Below are 19,708 nucleotides of genomic sequence, written 5' to 3' on the forward strand. Positions count from 1 at the left end.
GAAGGTTGAGAACCACTGCTTTAACTCATCCAATCTCTACCTGATGTGTTTTCTGGGTGGAGCTAATTCTGTGCCCATCAGTAAAAAGTGCGGGGGAGAGAAAAACGTAATATGGTCGGAGGGGTTGACCCCAAAGGGTGGCATGCATGACAGAACTGCCATTGCATTACTGATGTCCTATCACAGCTACCTCTTCCATTCCTCGCATCACTGCTACTAAAACCAAGTGCAAGATGCAATGACAGGGTTGGATCCAGAACACACTTTCCAGTGGCGGAATAAAGCTTTCTCTCTCCCACTGATCTCCACACAAAGTTGCTCCTGAGAGATAGGTGACCCCATGGAAAAAATATGGTGTGTGTGTGGGGGGGTGTCTGTAGTTCAAAGGGGAAACAGGTGGAAATTGCCAATTTAGTCTGAAACCAACCCACTGATCTCCAAGCATCTCACTGATGCTTGGGGCTTGGGGCTAACAGTGTAATCTAACTCTCAAACAGGAATATGGTCAATAAAAGACAGCTGTGCAGATAAATATATGAGAGATCATAAAGTGTACTCTGCAAGTTCCGGAACAAATGATAATATTCAGACTATTAATAAAAGAAGTGGTCTTACAATATTATAGAGTAGCATTCACAGTATCAGACTGCAGTTCAATGCACACTTGACTGGGATTAGGTTCTACCAAACAGAATCTGCTTGAGACAAGGTTAGGAGTTTGCTCTTCTTGACCCGGTAGGAAAATGGCTTACCTCCGTATAGTGAGGTGAGTCAGTAGAAAAAAGGCATTCCAGAAGTTCCATTTGCCCAACAGACAGATCTGTACTTAAGCAACGGGAAGATGATTTTTGTCTTTGCTCATATGACACCTTGATGCCTGTACCTATAAATCTATTATGAAAAACAGAGACATAAAATGTGAATGAACTGGACGTGTGCCTTCATTTTACAGTGTTGTGGAAACATGGCACTAAATGGCATGTTTCCCTAGAATGACCCAAGGACAACAGCAGCCATCCAATTCTACCACGTCAACGCTGAACCCTTTCTCTAGAATACTCAAAACTAGACCACAAGCACCATGAAGTGATCAGAACCAAGGAAATGATTTGATTCCTCTAGCATCATATTAAATATTAGCCAATAACTAAATGGGTATACCCTGCTCCACAGTAAAAATGATAGTTTGGTCAGTTGAGGCTCAGTGGTAGAGAAAATTGTATGCTACTGCATTAGAATATAGTCCCGAGTGAATATGAGAATTTTCATTTTTACCCACTGCCTTGGTCAAAACCATTATTTTGTGCATTATTGAACATGGTACTTTGATACAAGAACATTTATGCCAAAACGTTTCAACGTTTTCAAATTTTCAACGTTTTCAAATACTTTGATACAAGAACATTTATGCCAAAACGTTTCAACGTTTCAAATTTTCAAATGTATGGGAGGAGCAGGGATAGGTAGGCACCAGGACCCAGGCAGAGCATTCTACAACAAACAAAAGGTCCGGCATGTTTTGTTCTGTGGCAGAGAAATACATAGTCCTACTATATATAGCTAGTGTATAGCTTCTTCCAAACATTACAGTAGGAAAACCAGGCCACGCAGAGATTTCTGCGTACACAGGAAGAATAAAGTATGCAAACAACATTAGTTGGTAAACTAATTCAAAGGAAAAAAACCTCCATCCCCTCTCAAATGTCTTGAAGAGACTTCAGCATTGTCCAAGAATCAGAGACAAGAGAGAGAAGAAGAGGAGTTTGGATTTATATCCCCCCTTTCTCTCCTGCATTAGAATGGAAAATATTACAATCTCCTTGCCCTTCCCCCCCCCCCCAACAAACACCCTGTGAGGTAGGTGTTACAACCTACATTATAGTAGGCTAGCCTCAATGTGACCATAGCTTGATGACCATAGCATGGATCCAGAGGGCTCAATTGGCTGGACCAAGGTAGGAGGCCATCTTCCAAAATAAACTAAGTTGGAAGCAAGCATTGCTTACTTCCATAGCAGTAATGATATATCCAGTATAACTGTAAGGCTGAACGTGACAATAACCCCAAGCTCTTACCTGAGTCAGCAAGGGTCCACTGAACCCCACTGAAGATAGAAATCATAATATCATTTGATAGCTCCACCTTCTGAATCAGTATTACCTCTGTCTTATCAGGATTTTGTTACTATTTGTTCACTTACAATCTCCTTGCCAAAGGGGCTTACAATCTCCTTGCCCTTCCCCCCCCCCCCAACAAACACCCTGTGAGGTAGGTGGGGCTGAGAGAGCTCCGAGAAGCTGTGACTAGCCCAAGGTCACCCAGCTGGCGTGTGTGGGAGTGCACAGGCTAATCTGAATTCCCCAGATAAGTCTTCACAGTTCAAGTGGAAGCAGGGAATCAAACCTGGTTCCTCCAGATTAGAATGCACCTGCTCTTAACCTCCTACGCCACTGCTGCTCCTGATGGAGAAACTGGCCTATTCAAGTCCATAACAGTTTATTGTGTTTTGGGAAGGGGAAAAGTTATTTATTCAGTACATTTTTATTCTACTTTTTCTCCAAGGAGCTCAGGTTGACACACATCATTCGCAACTTCTCCATTTTGTCCTCACAATAACCTTGTAAGCTAAGTTAGGCAGACAAAGCATGACTGGCCCAAGGTAACTCCAGCAGGTTCACAGCAGAATTGGGATTTCAACCTGGAACGCCAATTTAGCAACACATCATGATGGGTTGAGGGTGGGGAATTTTTCCAGGTGCTTATTCTTCCCTTCTTCACCTCCTCACAGACCCTTGATATATATTTTCCATTCTAAACAAAATACCTGTTCTCTTCAGTCAAAAATTTCTATGGCACAGCTGAAGAAGATCACTGCTCTAAACCCGTTTTCTGTTGTGAGAACTGAAACTCAGATAAAAATAGAGCACACTCATTCATCTCTAACTAATGCAAAACAATTAAAGGACACCAACTCCTCCATTGATATCAGTGGGGATCTTCACATACATATGAGTTCTGTGTCTACATCGGATGTATGTAAGATCAGAGACTGAGAATTATGCAGAGAATCCATCTTGGAATCAAGCACCTTTGCATCCCATCTTAACATGAATTTAAGAAGTCATAAGGTAAACTACAAGGTCTTCCTCCATTTAAGTGCCCAACCAAACCAAACCAAACCACTGGCTATGCAATATACTACAAGCACACTGACAGGCTTTCTACCATATTGCTGGGTGGTATAGTTGATTGGATTGGATCCCACTATGTGACAGCAAATAAGAATTTTTACTTAATACAGTCCTGTTTGTGAAAGACTTTGCACAAGAGCTACTGGAACATCAAACTATGATTTGCATTTCAAACCACAACTGTTGTGGACAAAAATCAAAAAGTCACCTGTGTAGTCGACACTATATAATTGAACTGATGGTCATTATCAGGGAGGGGGTTTGTTGAAATGCAGCTTGGGCAATGTCGTGTACAAGCAGAAATGCTAAGATGGGATGCAATAAAATTTATTTCACTCAGGGGCTGCTAGCAAGATGCTCTTTTTGTTTCTGCTTGCACAATAGTTCCTGGCATCTGAAAATGCTTCACAGGATCCAACCCACCATACTTGTTACTGACAGGATGATTAAAAGTGCATGCTCTAATAATCCCACTTTCCCAACCAATCCAGTAAGCTACAATTTTACATGTTACAGAACAAACTCAAAATGGTCAAAGTGATCAATAGAGAATTCCTGACTCAGTGCTGCATTGAGTAACCAACAAAATTGTACCTGAGGTGATCGTGTGAACAAGCCTTTGCAAATACTTCTCGGAGGGCCCGAAAATCTTCTGTTGGAAACGTCACTGGATCAACCTTTTCGATTTGGGTAAAAAAATCCTGTGCCATTGTTGTCAGCGGACTAACATTCAGTGATGTTTCAGGGGGTGGCAAAGGATCGACATGAAGAACTGACATTGAGAAAGCACCCACGGCTAGTCGAAAAAGAAGTTCGGGTCTAGATTCATCCACTGAGACAGATCTAGATGGAAGAGCTGAAATGAAATATGGTTTGTCTTCTTAGTGCATCTGTAAACATATACCATGCAATTTTAATTATTTAAATATATATATATATATATATATATATATTTAATATTGCCACATGACTCTAGAAAAGATCTTTCTATGGGTCAAATGCTAGGAGATTCTCTGTGTTTTCTAGGTGTGGATGGGTGGATGCAAACCTTTAGTTAAAACTGTTCAAAATAATGATTCAGATCTTAGAAATGACAAGATTGCAGTGAATGCCTTTTTAGAATCTTAACACTGATTTCAAAAAGGTCCTTAAGATATAACACACCACCCCCTGCCCACGTTGTTTTTAAACTAAGAGAAATACTTGTTCCTCCAACGCCCGATTAAAACGCATCATTATCTTATCCTACCCGTACATTGGAAACAAAGGGGGAGAGGGCATGATTCAATTATGATTTCTACAGTTTCACCAAACTTCAAGAAAATGAGACAGCAAATCTCCCATGTTTACTTACAAGTCCTTTGTAATGGAGCTGGGTGGACTATGCTGGGGGTAAAAGATGGGACTCTTTTTTGCTGTGGTTCCTGCTTATTACGATCAGGAAAATCTCCCCATGCTGGCTGCTGCTAAAACAAACAAAGAGAAGACTCCATCTCACATGAGCTTACCAAATGCAAGAGAAATTTTAAAAAAATTGGTACATGCTATTCTATGAACAGTATCCTAGGATGTTCTTCCAAGGACATGCCTCTCATTTGCAACATATTTCGTGGCTCTGTTATTTTCGTGGCAATTTGCTTGAAAAAGAAAAAAAATAATTTGGGCTTTGAGGTGCACAACAGGTTTACAGTTGCTATCATCAGGACATGAGTTACATTTTGGGACTAGGTCTTAAGGGGAAAGAATAAAACAAGCAGGGCTGGATCCTATTTGATTTGCTGCTACTAAAAGAGGGAGGAAGGGGAACCTTCTGACCTCCCAGAAGAATATGCCAGGGGTTGCAGGGTGTATTTGTAAGCTTTTCTTTATTCGCAGCCTGCTATTCCTCCTCGTGGGGGGCCCCAGAGCAGCTTATCGCATCATTCTCCCCTTGCTCTCCAAGTCCTCACAACCACCATGTAGGTAAGTTATGTTGAGAGACTGTGATTGGTCCAAGGTCACCTGACAAGTCATGAACAGAACGGTGATTCTAACTCTGTGGCCCCAGGTCTTGGGGTTGGTGCTCTAACCACTACGCCAGGCTGACTTTCATGTGCATAAAAGCCATACAAGATAGGAGTTGCAGTAAGGAAAATAATGAGTGAGATGGAACAATAAAGTCAGTAAGGTTCAACCCATATAACACAAGAGGAAGCAAACAGTTTCTCTCAGAAAAAAATATGTTCTGCGTTATGTGTAAGTCTTTCTCGCTTGAAATCTTTTTAGGTCCGAGCAAAATTTGATGCGAATTTGATTTGCTAGACATTGTAAAAGCTTATATTCAAGACAATTCTAGGTGAACATAAGTAGCAAGATGATGAAGCAGTAGAAAAGACAAGGTTTTCCACAGTTCTTTGCATCTCAGGATTTGACCATTATGGGTAATGCCAAACATTAGCCAATTTGATCAAGAACTGGCCATGCTGGCAGGGGCTGATGGAAATTGTAGTCCATGAACATCTGGAGTGCCATAGGTTCACCACCACTGGTGTAGGGCTACATTTGGAACATGAAGGAAATCCCCTCTCAACGCCTACACAGGGGCCACAAAAGACCAGGACTTTCATTTCTTCATACAGCTGGGGGAGGGGTAGAGCTCTTCCTCAAATAGTTCTGCCAGATGTAAACCATGTTGACACCCACAATTTTTTTCTCAGTTTAAGTTAAACTTCAAGTTTTTCTACCAACATGTATTGGGTCGAAATTCTCGAACACATGGGCAGATGAGCATCACAGAAAATTACAAGTCCATAACAAATTGTGTCAAGACCACATTAGGCCCAAGCTGTGATGATTCAGAGCACTGACTACTTTTCTGAGACATAACATCATCCTCCAAACAATAAACAAGCTCCTACTGTAAATCATTCTTGTGGCATGGAATCAGTAATTGGTCATGTACAACAGGCTGATGACTATATAAAAAATACCACAAACTCATTTATTCAAACAAAGATGAAATAACACACCACTACCGTATTAGGTGGAGATCCTGCAGGAGTAGTAGTATATGTACTGGTTAAAGAAAGGTCTAAATCCATAGTTGGCGGGTCTCCAAGAGGTGGGAGAGAAGACAGACTGTGAGACATCTCCATGTCAGCCATCGAGAAGAAAACCTCTTCTTCTGAATTAAAAAAAAAAAAGAGAGAAGCTCTAATATGGCTTGTTTGAAATTGCAAATATTACAAATGACAAATATTCAGAAGACAATATTATTCTAGAAAAAATCCAACAGGTCACTTGACTAAAACTGGCCATACCTATACAATTTCAAGTACTATAGATTACTGTCAAGAAACACAACAATCCTTGACCTCCTTCACATCGCTTAGTTCCAGGCATGGGTGTTTGAAATGTTAAATGACAGCAAAGAAAAAAGAGAATTTTATCCAATTGTGCAACCCACCTAAAGACATGGTTCACTAAAGACAATTCACTTGCAGATGCTGACCAAACTGTGGTAAGGTTTGGGGGCATAACAGCAACTAGACTGAGGGCAATTCAAAATGTCTGAACCTCTTCAGTGCTGCCTATTTCTACAGGGTACATTTCTACTGATCTGATTATACCCCTGCATCCTGGATGCTCTTAGTTGCTCACCACGACTTGAAGGAGTTCTGGCTGCCTCGGACTCATAAAAACTCGGATCAGACTGTGCTCCTGCTTGCAAAGTGTCTTTTCTTAAGTAGCGCCTAAGCTCCATTTGAATCCGATATTCATCTTCCTGTTGCATCGGTCGATTTTTCCTGTCCTTATTACACAATTCCATCCTACTGGGTATTTCTGTTGTCAAAGAATAGGATACAGAGACTTGAATTCTAACTGAATTCCAAGAGAAAACAAGACTTCCTCTACCATACAACTGTGTGGCAACTTCTGAACTAATAACTCACTCTTGCTTTGGCTCCAACAAATATCTGACTATGACAGCTAACATTCTGGAATTAAGTTGCTTGCAGAACCACTGTGGATATTCCAAACATCTCCAATATTAAACAGTAATGTTTTAAGGTTTTAGTGTGTATGTTTTTAACCCATGGGCCAACAGAGTCTTTCCTAGGATGGTCCTTTATTTAGATTTTTATTAGAATGCAAATAAAAGACTTACATCCTCTGGTATACCCAGCCAAAATCAGGTACTTAAATCAGGAAAGATTTAGGCACAAATTTTAATCCCCCTCTACGTTTGAATAAATAGAACAATTACAAGTGAAACTTAATTGCAACCCCAACATCAAAGATAGTTTAGACAATTGTGCAAGACCTACAATACAACAGTGTTTTCATCTGACCAAAGCAGACAATGCAGTTTCTACTTGCCTGGTCCAGCAATAGCTGCTAGCAGGTCCAACAGAAGATGTACCTGCCTGGGCGACAGGAACAGGTGTATGGAATCTATCTGTCCATCTACATCCAACTTCAAAAAACAAAGTGTATGAAATAAAGACAGTTTTTTCAGTGATCAGATTTTGCACAGGTTACATACTGCATCATAACAGGTATCTATTCTCTCATTTGAGTTCCTTGTTCTACAGGGATCTGTACAAATGCCAGAGTCAGCCAAACTATATCTCTCATCACAAGACATCATCACAAGTATCATCTCTGGTATCATCTCTGCATTTAGGCTTGGATGTATCTGCAATGGCTAATTTTGCATCTTTGCCATGGGCATCATCCACTCAAGCTGCAGTGCGCACTTCTGGGCCTAGGTCCGTGGTGGCGAACCTATGGCACTCCAATTGGCCATGCTGGCAGGGGCTGATGGGAATTGTAGTCTATGAACATCTGGAGTGCCATAGGTGTACCACCACTGGCCTAGGTAAATCAGAGTTTTCTGTTAGATGCACTATTGAAATTTCATCACTAAACTCATTTTCTGAGTGACACCACTTTCCCTGAGCCACGTTTCCAATTCTTTTTAACAGAATTCTGATAGATGAAAACGAATTAAACAGAAGAAACCAACACAAAAGTCAAAATTAGATCTAGAGACTAAAAGACTAAAGCCATATTATGCCTATTACACACTAAGCAAAGCGCAGTGACTAATAGTGACTATGCTTAATACAAATTCTAATAATCCAAGATATATTTTTTAAAAAACACCGATTAACAATTTCTTTTACAATTTTCTAAAATTTTCTCACTAAACAGAGGTTATGGTCTGCACCTGGCCCTGTACTCTCCCTTCCTTTTCGGTTGTTCCAGATTTCTCCTACAATGGATGCTCCCATCAACAAATCCTGTTTGTTTTTTAAAAAGGCTGCTGAGAACAGCTCAAGCGTAAAGAGAGTCTAAGCCCATTCATTTCAGAGGGTTTAGACTGCAGTAACTTTGCATAGGAGTGCATTGTTTTTAACACCACAGCAACCTGCCTTGGCTCCAGTTTCAGAGAAAGGTGTACAGTATTTTTCTTACTTACTTACTTTATTTACTTTACTTACTTTACTTTCATACATACATAGATACATAGATACATACATTTATAGGCCGCCTCATCCCCGAAGGGCTTGAGGCGGCTCACAACATAACTGTTTCCAGAACAGTAAATCAATATAACATAAAATCTAACTCATTAAAATTCAGCAGCAATTAAAACAATAAATACAGACTAAACAACAAGGTTGAGTAAAAACACACACACACAGGCGCCCGGTCTAAAGGCCAAAGGAGAAGGGAGGAGAGGCAGGGCCCAGGATGGAATCAGGGCCCTACCAGGATGGAAAAGGCAGCTTAGTTCTGGTTTCAGTGGGGGGCAATAGAACCGCGGCCAGCCCCTCCAAAAGCCCGGTGGAATAGCTCCGTCTTACAGGCCCTGCGGAATTCACCAAGGTCCCACAGGGTCCGGACAGCTGGAGGTAGAGCATTCCACCAGGCAGGGGCCAGAGCCGTAAAGGCCCTGGCCCGGGTCGAGGCCAGCCGCATCGTCGCAGGGCCAGGGATCACCAGCAGTTCTGCCGCAGTTGACCGCAGCGGCCTATGTGGGACATAAGGGGTGATGCGGTCCCGTAGGTATGAGGGCCCCATGCCGCGTAAGGCCTTAAAGGTCAATACTAACACCTTGAAAACGATCCGGAACTCCACTGGGAGCCAGTGCAGGAGGCATAGCACAGGGGTGATATGATCTAATGCTCTAAACGAACAGAAGGTTGATTCCTTGGTAAAGTGGAATTAGAGGGTTTTTTTACAGATACTCTGGACTGCCAAAAATGCAAATAAATGGTTTCTAGATCAAATCAAGCCTGAACTCTCCCTGGAAGCTAAGATGACTAAACAGAGGCTATCGTACTTTGGTCACATTATGAGAAGACAGGAGACACTGGAAAAGACAATAATGCTATGAAAAATTGAAGGCAGCAGGAAAGGAGAAAGACCAAACACGAGGTGGATTGACTCTACAAAGGAAGCCACAACCCTCAGTTTGCAAGATTTGAGCAAGCCTGTTAACAATAGGATCTTCTGGATATCATGAATTCATAGGGTTGCCGGAATTTAACACGCCCATTGACGGCATTTAACACGCCCATTAAAATAACTGCTATTTTTATCAACAACTACACAAGATGAAAGTGTAGGAAACTACAACTAACCTTTGCTCCAGGAAGCACCTCGTTTTGCTTTAACGTAAGGCTGAGTTCCATTCTGCCAATCAGCTTACAGATTTGCACGGGATCTGAGGGAGAAACCTCTGGCAAGTTCCTTGCTAATTGTGGGTGTGGCTCATAGATAATTTTTGGGTTCCAGCTAGGTGAAAGTTTTGGTTCTGTTGCCTTTAAAATCAAGGAAAGGAATTAAAAGATACTGTTGGCAAAACACAACAACAGCTCAAGCCTAACGAGACTCTAAGCCCATTCATTTTAGTGGGTTTAAACTGCAGTAACTTTGCATAGGAGTGCATTGTAAATATACTGTTACATATACAACAATAATTAAATAGTATTTTGGGCTGCAGCAAAACAGTGACATTATTTAACTCCTGTGATTAGCAATTTAAGATGATCGTTCATGTATAAATCAACCATTCAATTATGCTGCACTTGGAAAACTTGTCTAGTTATTGACTTACAATACTTGCAACCTATCTCCTTTCAAAAAAAAGCCCCACACAGAACCAGGTGACCCTCCCAACAACCCTCTCAGGCAAGCTGAAAGATAGTTATATTGCTATTCTTTATAAATGAATTAACTCTCCAGAACCAAAATCCAACATATGCTGTCCATATCATCCAAGGTGATTCTCATTCCATACATTGCACCAGTCAAAGAAAAAAACTTTAACAAAAAATAAGTACCGTATATACTCATGTATAAGTCAAATTTTTCAGCACATTTTTAATGCTGAAAAAGCTCCCCTCGACTTATATGCAGGTCATTAAAAAAAATTTTGTGTTTTTACTTTGCCGGCCAGCAGGGGGCACAGTTTTTATGCTAGCGACACCACATTTTCAGGATACCCTCAGAAGACACTCCTAATGATACCAGCCAAGTTTGGTAAAGTTTGGTTCAGGGGGTCCAAAGTTATGGACCCCCAAAGGAGGTCCCCACATTCTCCATTGTTTTCAATGGGAGATATTAGTAGATGGGGCTACCCTTTTGAGGGTCCATAACTTTGGACCCTCTGAACCAAACTTCACCAAACCTGGCTGGTCTTATCAGGAGAGTCTCTTTATGATACTAGACAGGTTTGGTGAAGTTTGGGTCAGGGGATCCAAAGTTATTGATCCCCAAAAGGGTGTCCCATTCCCCATTGTTTACAATGGAAGCTAATAGAAGATTTTCCATTTCTGATAATATCCCTCTTAAAATCTAAGTTACATTTGGACATACAGATGATGATGAAGAATCCAGTTTTGAAGGATTTTAACTCTTGTGTTTTAGCTTGGTTGCTGATTGAGCTAAGGTTTTTGTACTTTTAAAGTTATTGTTGATACCATATTGTTTTTGTTGACCCTCTTTTCCACTTACAGAGCCAGTTTACTGTTTTTCTTTGAAATAAATATTCAAAAACATTTAACCTACTGCTGCCTCAATTGATGTAATTTTATTGGTATCTATTTTTATTTTTGAAATTTACCAGCAGCTGCTGCATTTCCCACCCTCGACTTATACGTGAGTCAATAAGTTTTCCCAGCTTTTTGTGGTAAAATTAGGTGCCTCGACTTATATGCGGGTCGACTTATACACGAGTATATACGGTATCTAAAGGATCAGGTGCCAATGAAGAAGGAAAGTGTTGCTATATCAAGCACAATTGCAGGATGATAGTCTATTGAACCGCAAAATATGGCGAAGCCTCAATGAACTATATATATATGCATAATAAAATCTAACATATTTTTACCAACTGTGTCGTTGAACACTCTGGAGAGGATTTCGATGATGCAGGAAATTCATCCCAGAAGAGGGAAACACCTGAGAGCTGAAGTAATTTGTGAGCAAAAGCTGTGGGCTGATGCACGTTAATTCCAGAGCACTCATCAGCCGTTTCATCACAATACATCGTTCTGGAGAAGTGGGGAAAAGTTATGAAATAAAGACAGACTACAGAAAGAGCCATTGAGGATTCATGCATAAAAAGCTGCCCCCATTTCTATTTTAAGAATTAGCAAATAACCTAAACTTTAAAAGGTAGGTTTAAGTTTTAAAATCCCTGCAGGCCAATCCAGGGCACATTTCCCCTCTCCCCCCATTAAGCACATTCAGCTCTCTGTTTAGATGCCCCAATATATATTAATGCAAAAAATCTGAGTTTTACTTTACATTTTAAAAATACTGCTTACTTCTCAATATGAATTTCAAGTGCTGTTCCACTTTTAGAATTAACTGGCACGTGTTCAATTCTCAGAACAGTTTCTAAAAAGGTTACTTTCACTCTTCGTAAAACTATAGGAAAGAAACTAGAGTGAGAGTCATATAAAAATTAATGAAACACATAATATTGCACTTGATTATTCAAACATTTGTAACCACCAAAATCAGTAAACCATCTATTTGATTTGAGACGTAAGATTTTTAAAGAACTAATACTGGCTCAAGGATTTCAAGACTAAGAATACTGACTTTGGATGTTGTGAAGTCCAAAAAGGGGACTGTTATATAGCCTGAACCAGGTGCCTACCCACAGATCACTCAATAGCAGATGTATAGAAGGGAATGCTGGTATTGATATTCACATATTAACAATCTCACCCTATGTAGCCTGACAGCCAGCCTGGTGGAGTGGTTAAGAGAAGGTGGACTCTAATCTGGAGAACAGAGTTTGATTTCCCCACTCCTCCACATGAGTACTGGAGTCTTATCTGATGAACCAGATGTGTTTCCCCACTCCTACATTCCTGCTGGGTGACCTTGGGTAAGTCACAGTTCTTTAGAACTCTCTCAGCCCCACCTACCTCACAAGGTGTCTGTTGTGGGGAGAGGAAGGGAAAGGAGCTTGTAAGCCCCCTTGAATCTCCTTAGAGGAGAGAAAGGTGAGGCATAATCCAAGCTCTTCTGTTCTTCTTCTACCACCCCACCTTTGCAGAGCAGAAATTATTTGTGGATCAGGACAATTAGAGGAATTGTTCTATAAGGCATGCATACATAATTGTCTCTGTACCTAGGGAGGGAAAAAGGATTCATTGGGCCCTATATCAAGCCCCTTCAAACTCAGCAGTACTCATACCAAACTGGATCACATACCTAATGTTTACCAACAAAGGTGTCTTATTAAAACCAACAAATAGCTTGTAACAAGTAACTTGAACAAGTTTTGTACAATGAAATTACATAAATTTCTTGAAGTGCTGACAGGCCTCAATGATAATCCTTACAGTGACCCAACTGGAGAGATACCATAACTTAAAAAAAACAAACATAACCCAACAGACTGCTGCTTAAATACCTGTTTCAATGGTTTCAGCAAACTTCTCAAGGCCCTCAAAGGGTTGAGACCCCTCTCCTTGTTCATCTGTCAGCTTCTGGCTGAGACACTCCTTTGCCAGTTGCATACTGCTTGTCATAAAGCTTGACCAGTACATCGGCTCTGAACCAGAAGCTATAAGAAAAATATAACACTCGTCCATTAGTTGGCTTCAGCTGACGAACGATCAAATCCAAGGTACCTCCATGCAGGATTTCCATATAATAAATCAGAAGTGCCAAATCTAAACAGGAGCACATCAGACTTTCAGGCATTCTGCATACAGAGTGACAGTCAGGAGACCCCCTCACTAACAGGAGACCCCCCTCACTACTTCAACATCAGAGTTTCAGCCGCAGAATTTTATACAGCCATGTGATCAAGTAATGGTTTCACGCCCACCACTGATTTCACCAGTTTCTGCCACCTGCACATTTCCAGACAATATACCAAGATGCAATATCCAAAGGTTAGGAACCAACCATTGTGGGCGATGCAGACTGACATGGAAGACTGTGGGTACAGACCCAGCTTGAGCTTGCAATGTGTGGTCGGAGCACACGCTGCAAACACATTCAAAAGAACTGAAACACGTGTGTGGATTGTGTGAATGTGCCTCACAGAACTCATTTTAAAAGCCATTCATGTAGAAAACACAAAGAAGTCGATTTAAATTACACTATAAATCTCTGAATAAAAGTGGGCTTTCCTTGAGCAAGGGTACCTTGAGCAAGCCCAGGATTTGCCTTCAGCATGCTCACGTGGTGCATCAAGTCAACATGACTGTTGTATAGTGTTGCACCAAGTGTAACTCTTTCTGTATTTCCTGAGTGCTGGTTGGGGAGCCAGCTATGCAGCTCAAGCTGGAGAAGCCAAGCACCAACATGAGCACTGATGCTCTTGGGAAAAAAACCAGCTCTGTCTTCTCAAAAACACATTAAATTCCAGGCCCAAGTACACACATGAAGTTGGGATATGGATGTGTGTTCCCAGAAACTCAAGAGGCATTGTCTTCATGGTGAGGCCCAAGTATATTCCCACAGCTTTGGGAATCGAAGGCAGTAATGGCTGCATTCAAGTCAAAAGATTTGCATACCATACCCAAGTAGTGAAATACATCCACCTGGGGACTATCATCCTCCCTCTCCTCAGGATATCTGCAAGTAAGATCTGCTTGTTTATAATCCAAAAAAGTTACGGCTGACCCTGCAGGATACATTCATAGCAGAAAGTCTCCAGTATTGTATCCATCAACAACAAAGCAGACATTTGGGTAACGTTGGATTATTGACAAAAAGGAATACTTTTATCACTCAATCGCTCAAACAATCATTAGTAATGGCAAGTTATTGCGATTTGCTAAACCTACCTAGACGGGGTCTTGGCCTGAAGACCATCTCTAAGCCCTTCACTTCAAGTGCACAGTTATCTTGAAGCAGAGAGCCCCAGGGAACAGACAGCGAAATTGACTGAATAAATCCCTCTGTTACTTCCAGAGGGGCATCTGCTGACTCCATGATCTCATTAAGACTCTAAAGTAAAAAAAATATATATATGAAAAGCCAAAATTAATTTTGTACCAGCATAAGCCACCCATATTTTAAAAAATGGTCTCTTTCATGTTAAGTACGACGAAAACCTACAATAAAAACATCCATTCTACAGTATCAACAGTATTCCCAACACCCAAAAATCATACAGTGCTTATTTTAAGGTCAGAAACCCATTGGCATCCTACACTAAGCAAGACCAATATATGGCAGTTCTGCAGTGTAAGAGAGGAGGAAAGGCTATGAGCAACTACCTTCAGACAGGCCTACAGGATGAAACTAGGAATAAGAGTTTCGCTTCCTTGGGCATCACTATTATTTTAGCATCATGCCAGGAATTTATGAGCACACCTGACTCTCGAATGGCCTTCGTCACTTTTTCAAAGGATCTACAATGAGTTCTGCGTTGTTTTATAAAATAAGGCTGTCAGGCTCAATAACTTTATTTTCCTTTTAGCATTTTTTATTTTTTACTTATGATATATTGGCCTGCCCAGCTGTGTCTGGCCTTCCTGGGAAATCTTTCTGAACTTGATCACTTTAAAAAAAATCTTGGGCAAGTCTTGTTCTCTCACATAAAACTTAGTGGAATCTTGCAAATTCCTCCAAGCTTTCTTCTTTGGACTTCGTATAATCTGTTTTTCAGGAATGATATATGCCTTCTTTCCTACTGCATTTTTGAAACATGGTAAACATTTGACTGGATGTAGAGCTTTTTTTCTCAAAAACCTTTTGTTTGGAAAAAGAATTCTTTGTTTTGTTTTGTATTACTAGTTGTTCCCTACCATTACCTTGTTTTTGATATATTTGTTTTGAAGTTCTTGGACTAACAAAAGGCTTTTGATTATGACAGAAAAGTGAGTTCTGACTAGCTAAGGATTAAGTTGCAGTAAACTTAATTAAGGGGCCACTGGTCTTCTGTTTTAAGGAAATATCACTATTAATAGACCAGTTGGGAAATGCCTATCCATTTTTGAGAGAGTATTAGTAGCAAGAATTATTTTTATGTTGCCTTACTTGCCAGCAAATGGTGCCAAAGCAAATAGGAAGCAATTTATTTCCCCCTCATTCTATTGTTTCTTGTTCACAATGGTGCCCTGACTGTAGGGAAGACTTTTAAAGCAAACAGCAGGTTGGCTGGAGAAAGAAACTTTTCCCACAAGATCCAAGTCTAAGTTTGAACTACGAGCTAGGGTTTATGTGGTTTCCCACAAACCACAGCTTAATGCTGGTTTGGAATTCTGATAAGCAAGGAAGAGTACAAGCCACAGTTTTGGATTAGATGAAAAGACAGACTATAATTTGCTGTGAAAATCTTTCACTGACTGGCCGTGTGTAAGAAGAGGAAGCAGCAGTGGTTTGCATCCCAAAAGTTATCCAGGCTCATTCATGTATGGTTTGTTGTTACATCCAAATCATGCCAGTGAAATAGAAGCATGAGAAGCCTTAACAACACTTCCCATTCTACTCAGTTTCACACCTGTATCATACCTCTCCCAGTACGTCCCCCCAAAGCCGTGGTGGCAAACCTATGGCACTCCAGATGTTCATGGACTACAATTCCAATGGACTACAATTCTAATTGCCAATTGGCCATGCTGGCAGGGGCTGATGGGAATTGAAGTTCATGAACATCTGGAGTGCCATAGGTTCGCCACCACTGCCAGAGAGTACTGCGCTCTGCTAATAACAAATTACTAGTGATCCTTGGCCCGAAAAGTGTCTGCCTGTCCTCAGTTAGAGGCTTTGGATCCAGCCTGGTGGAACACCCTGTCTAATGAGACCAAGGCTCTGGATATGCCTAACAAAGGTCAGCTGAAGTTGACCAAAGCCCTATGGGACTTGTCTCAATTTCACAGGGCCTGTAAGATGGAGTTGTTCCCCAGGCCTATATTTGAGAGCAGTGATGGTTTAAGTTCTTGCTGGCCTCCTTCCCCGGCCTTCTTTGCCCTCCCCTTTTGCAACCCTTTGCTTCCTCTCCCTGTCCCTTTCTTAGTTCTTCTCTTCCTTGTTATCCTTTCCTTCCTTTCCTTGGTCCTGCATACCTACGAGACTGTCTCTGCCTGTATTGCCCCATAAGATCCCTCCACTTGTTGGAGGGAAATCTGCTGGAGATCCCTGGCCCCAAGGATGTCCAGCTAGCTTCCACGAGGGCCCTAGCTGGTGGAATAAGCTCCCTGGTGAGATTAAGGCCCTGCAGGACTTGAGTGGGTTCCACAGGGCCTGCAAGACAGAGCTTTTCCGCTGGCCGTTCCCATCTAGCCAGCCGGCCTGACTTGTTATCGTCGGCCTCCCATGAGTGTGGGGGGAGGGGTTCTCGTCGTCTATGGTTTTTATTTTATGGTTTACTTTATTATGCTGACTGATGGGTGTTTTGATTTTATTATGTTGTTCGCAGGCCTGAGCTCTGTTGGGGAGGGTGGGATATAAATGTGACTATAAATAAATACATTGTATTATGTATGAAAATGTTAATAGCCGCTCTGAGCCTGAAGAAGGGGATACTAATCTAACAAATAAATACATTGTGAAAAAAGTATTGCATTTTATGTATTGTCAAAGGTTTTCATGGCTGGATTCAACTGGTTCTGGTGGGTTTTCCGGGCTGTGTGGCCGTGGTCTGGTGGATCTTGTTCCTAACGTTTCGCCTGCATCTGTGGCTGGCATCTTCAGAGGTGTATCACAGAGGGAAGTCTGTTACACACTGTGTCCACACAGCCCGGAAAACCCACAACAACCTATTGCATTTCAGTTCAGCACACCTAAAAAGAAATCCTTCTCCATTTCAAATGCAGAACTGTGTCACTATTCTGTTATATTCTCAGTATATTTTGATATGTTAGAATGCTAACATGATAAATAAAAGAAGCAACAACAGCAGCCTACTCATGAAAAAAATATTCAGGACTAGTATTTAGGGTACTGATTAGGCAAGTACTTGTGTTTGCGTTTCTGGCATAAATAACATTTCTTGGTTACTAAAATGCTTCTGGTAACGGCTGAAAACCTATTGGTGACTATTTTTACTGATAATTCTTGCCTGGCTCAAACAATGTAATCACAATGCTCTATCCACTGATGTCAGTATGTATAGGTGCTACATGGGAAAGGGGCAGAGAGAGAAAAGCAATAAGGACACAAGCCAAGAGGTGCTTTCCTAAGTCATACTGTGAACCCAGCTAAACCATCACCCAGCAAACCTGGCACAAAGTGGATGTGCAGAAGAAGACCAACATGCAACAGATGATATGAGAAAAAAACTGTAAGTAGCCTGTCCCCTCCTGGTCCCATATGATGCTACTTAATTCCACCACCCACCCACCCACCCAGCTTCTGGTTTTCTTTCATAACAAGAGATGCACTCCATGAGAATTGTTTCTATCATGCAGAAAAGAGGCTTATAAAAAGTGACCGAAGTGAGCAATGTGTGCTTCCCTTTTTAAAGTTATTCATTTTCTGGTGGATTGGCACAAAAAGGTCAGAGTCACTAAAATATCAGGCTCTAAAATAGACCAATGAAGATAACCAAGGCTCGTGATAAAGGGACAGTCAATAAAATGTTCAGTTTTTCCCCATTTGCCACAAAAGTTGAATTGTTGCCACAAGGTCCCAAAAGGAAGAGGAGGTTTAACAAAGTCCCTTTCATCTGAATGACTGCCCCCAAAACTAATGCTGTCCTAATGCTGCCCTATACACAAGTCCTAATGCTGAGATTTCATGGCCAACACACTAAGAACACATATAAAGCAGAACATCCACTGTATATAATGAATTATGATGACTGTCAGAACCCCAAATACAGGCCTCCTGACAATGACCTAGTAAAATAATTAGTTTTTTGACAACCTACTATTAGCTCAAGAAAAAAAATGCAGTATAAAAACGCATTTGATTTTATGGACAACTGTTTGTAAATACTTCTTTTTTCCCCCATATACCACATTATAAGCCTGTCTGCACTGGTAGAATACTGACAGAAACACTCCTGACCTCTCCAATGCTCGACTGCTTTGACTCTAACAGTAGGTTCTTACAGTACTGCACAGCTGAAAAGAACATAAAAGGCTTCCATTAGAAGCAAATAAGAATGACAGCCACCAACTGCAGGAACCGGCCAGCACAATGATCTCCACAAACGCGCCCTCTGGCAAATGATTGATTTATTTCAAAGGAAATCAGACAATTTCAAAGATTCTTAGTAGGTTCAAAACATTCCTGTATGTCACTTTGTTCGATCCAGCTGCTCTTGAGGTATACTGCTCCACACCGAAGTGAAACTGTCAAATAGGTTTTGCAATCCGCATCTACGGATCCATATTCAGGATTAGGCCCAGCCTGTTTGGAGATCAGACCCACAGTAAAGCAGCCTGAGACAGCTGAATCATTAGCAAGCAGGACAACAGCCATCTCCCGTCTGCCTAAAATACCTTCGTAAAAACTTGATCTGAGCCATAGGTGTCAAACTCGCGGCCCTCCAGATGTTATAGATTACATCATGCTGGCAGGGGATTATGGGAACTGTAGTCCATAACATCTGGAGGGCCGCGAGTTGGACACCACTTCAAGGGTAAATGCCAGAGTCAATCAGAAAAAAGTATGATGCAGTGATCTGGATGCAAAATTTAACATTCATGATTAAAATCATTTATAGCTGTTAGCTTTAGCTGCCTGAAACTACACACCAATGAAGCCACTGCACTTCATGTTTGGGTGACTCTCAGATAGAACTGCGGGAATACAATCTTCAAGGGCAGGTCCACAAAGAACGTTGAGAAAAATCAATTAATACAAAACCCTACTGCCTGTCTTTCTGCTGGGAGGCGGGCTGAAAGTGCAGGTAAGACTGAGCTTCAGTGATAAAATAACCAATTTAAGCAAATATCCATTTCAATAAATATACACCTTTATTTTAATGTGTCAGACCCTAATTATAATCCAACACTGCTGGATGCAGCACTGGCACCTACTAGGAGTCAATATTTTGGGGTAATAAACATAAAGGCACAGACCCCTTTAGGGACCTC

General features: G+C 41.2%; 1 protein-coding gene across 5 annotated transcripts in view; it reads right to left on the reverse strand.

Annotated features, from left to right (window-relative positions):
* The window catches only part of ATG2B (autophagy related 2B), a 60,086-nt gene that overhangs the window by 39,400 nt on the left and 978 nt on the right, over window positions 1–19,708 (reverse strand). The window contains exons 2-12 of one of the 5 annotated variants that reach the window (XM_048485311.1): window positions 14,504–14,666; window positions 13,117–13,269; window positions 12,014–12,116; window positions 11,575–11,737; window positions 9,824–10,003; window positions 7,551–7,647; window positions 6,831–7,013; window positions 6,206–6,354; window positions 4,546–4,654; window positions 3,786–4,047; window positions 753–891 (exon numbers count right to left, since the gene is read on the reverse strand). In XM_048485311.1, the coding sequence (XP_048341268.1) occupies window positions 753–891; window positions 3,786–4,047; window positions 4,546–4,654; window positions 6,206–6,354; window positions 6,831–7,013; window positions 7,551–7,647; window positions 9,824–10,003; window positions 11,575–11,737; window positions 12,014–12,116; window positions 13,117–13,269; window positions 14,504–14,666 (1,701 nt within the window). Of the gene's footprint in view, window positions 1–752; window positions 892–3,785; window positions 4,048–4,545; window positions 4,658–6,199; window positions 6,355–6,830; window positions 7,014–7,550; window positions 7,648–9,823; window positions 10,004–11,574; window positions 11,738–12,013; window positions 12,117–13,116; window positions 13,270–14,503; window positions 14,667–19,708 lie in introns of all 5 variants that reach the window. The other 4 variants (XM_048485310.1, XM_048485309.1, XM_048485308.1 and 1 more) reach the window with 4 other exon arrangements.

The sequence above is a fragment of the Sphaerodactylus townsendi genome, linkage group LG02, assembly GCF_021028975.2.
Source record: "Sphaerodactylus townsendi isolate TG3544 linkage group LG02, MPM_Stown_v2.3, whole genome shotgun sequence".
Taxonomy (NCBI): domain Eukaryota; kingdom Metazoa; phylum Chordata; class Lepidosauria; order Squamata; family Sphaerodactylidae; genus Sphaerodactylus; species Sphaerodactylus townsendi.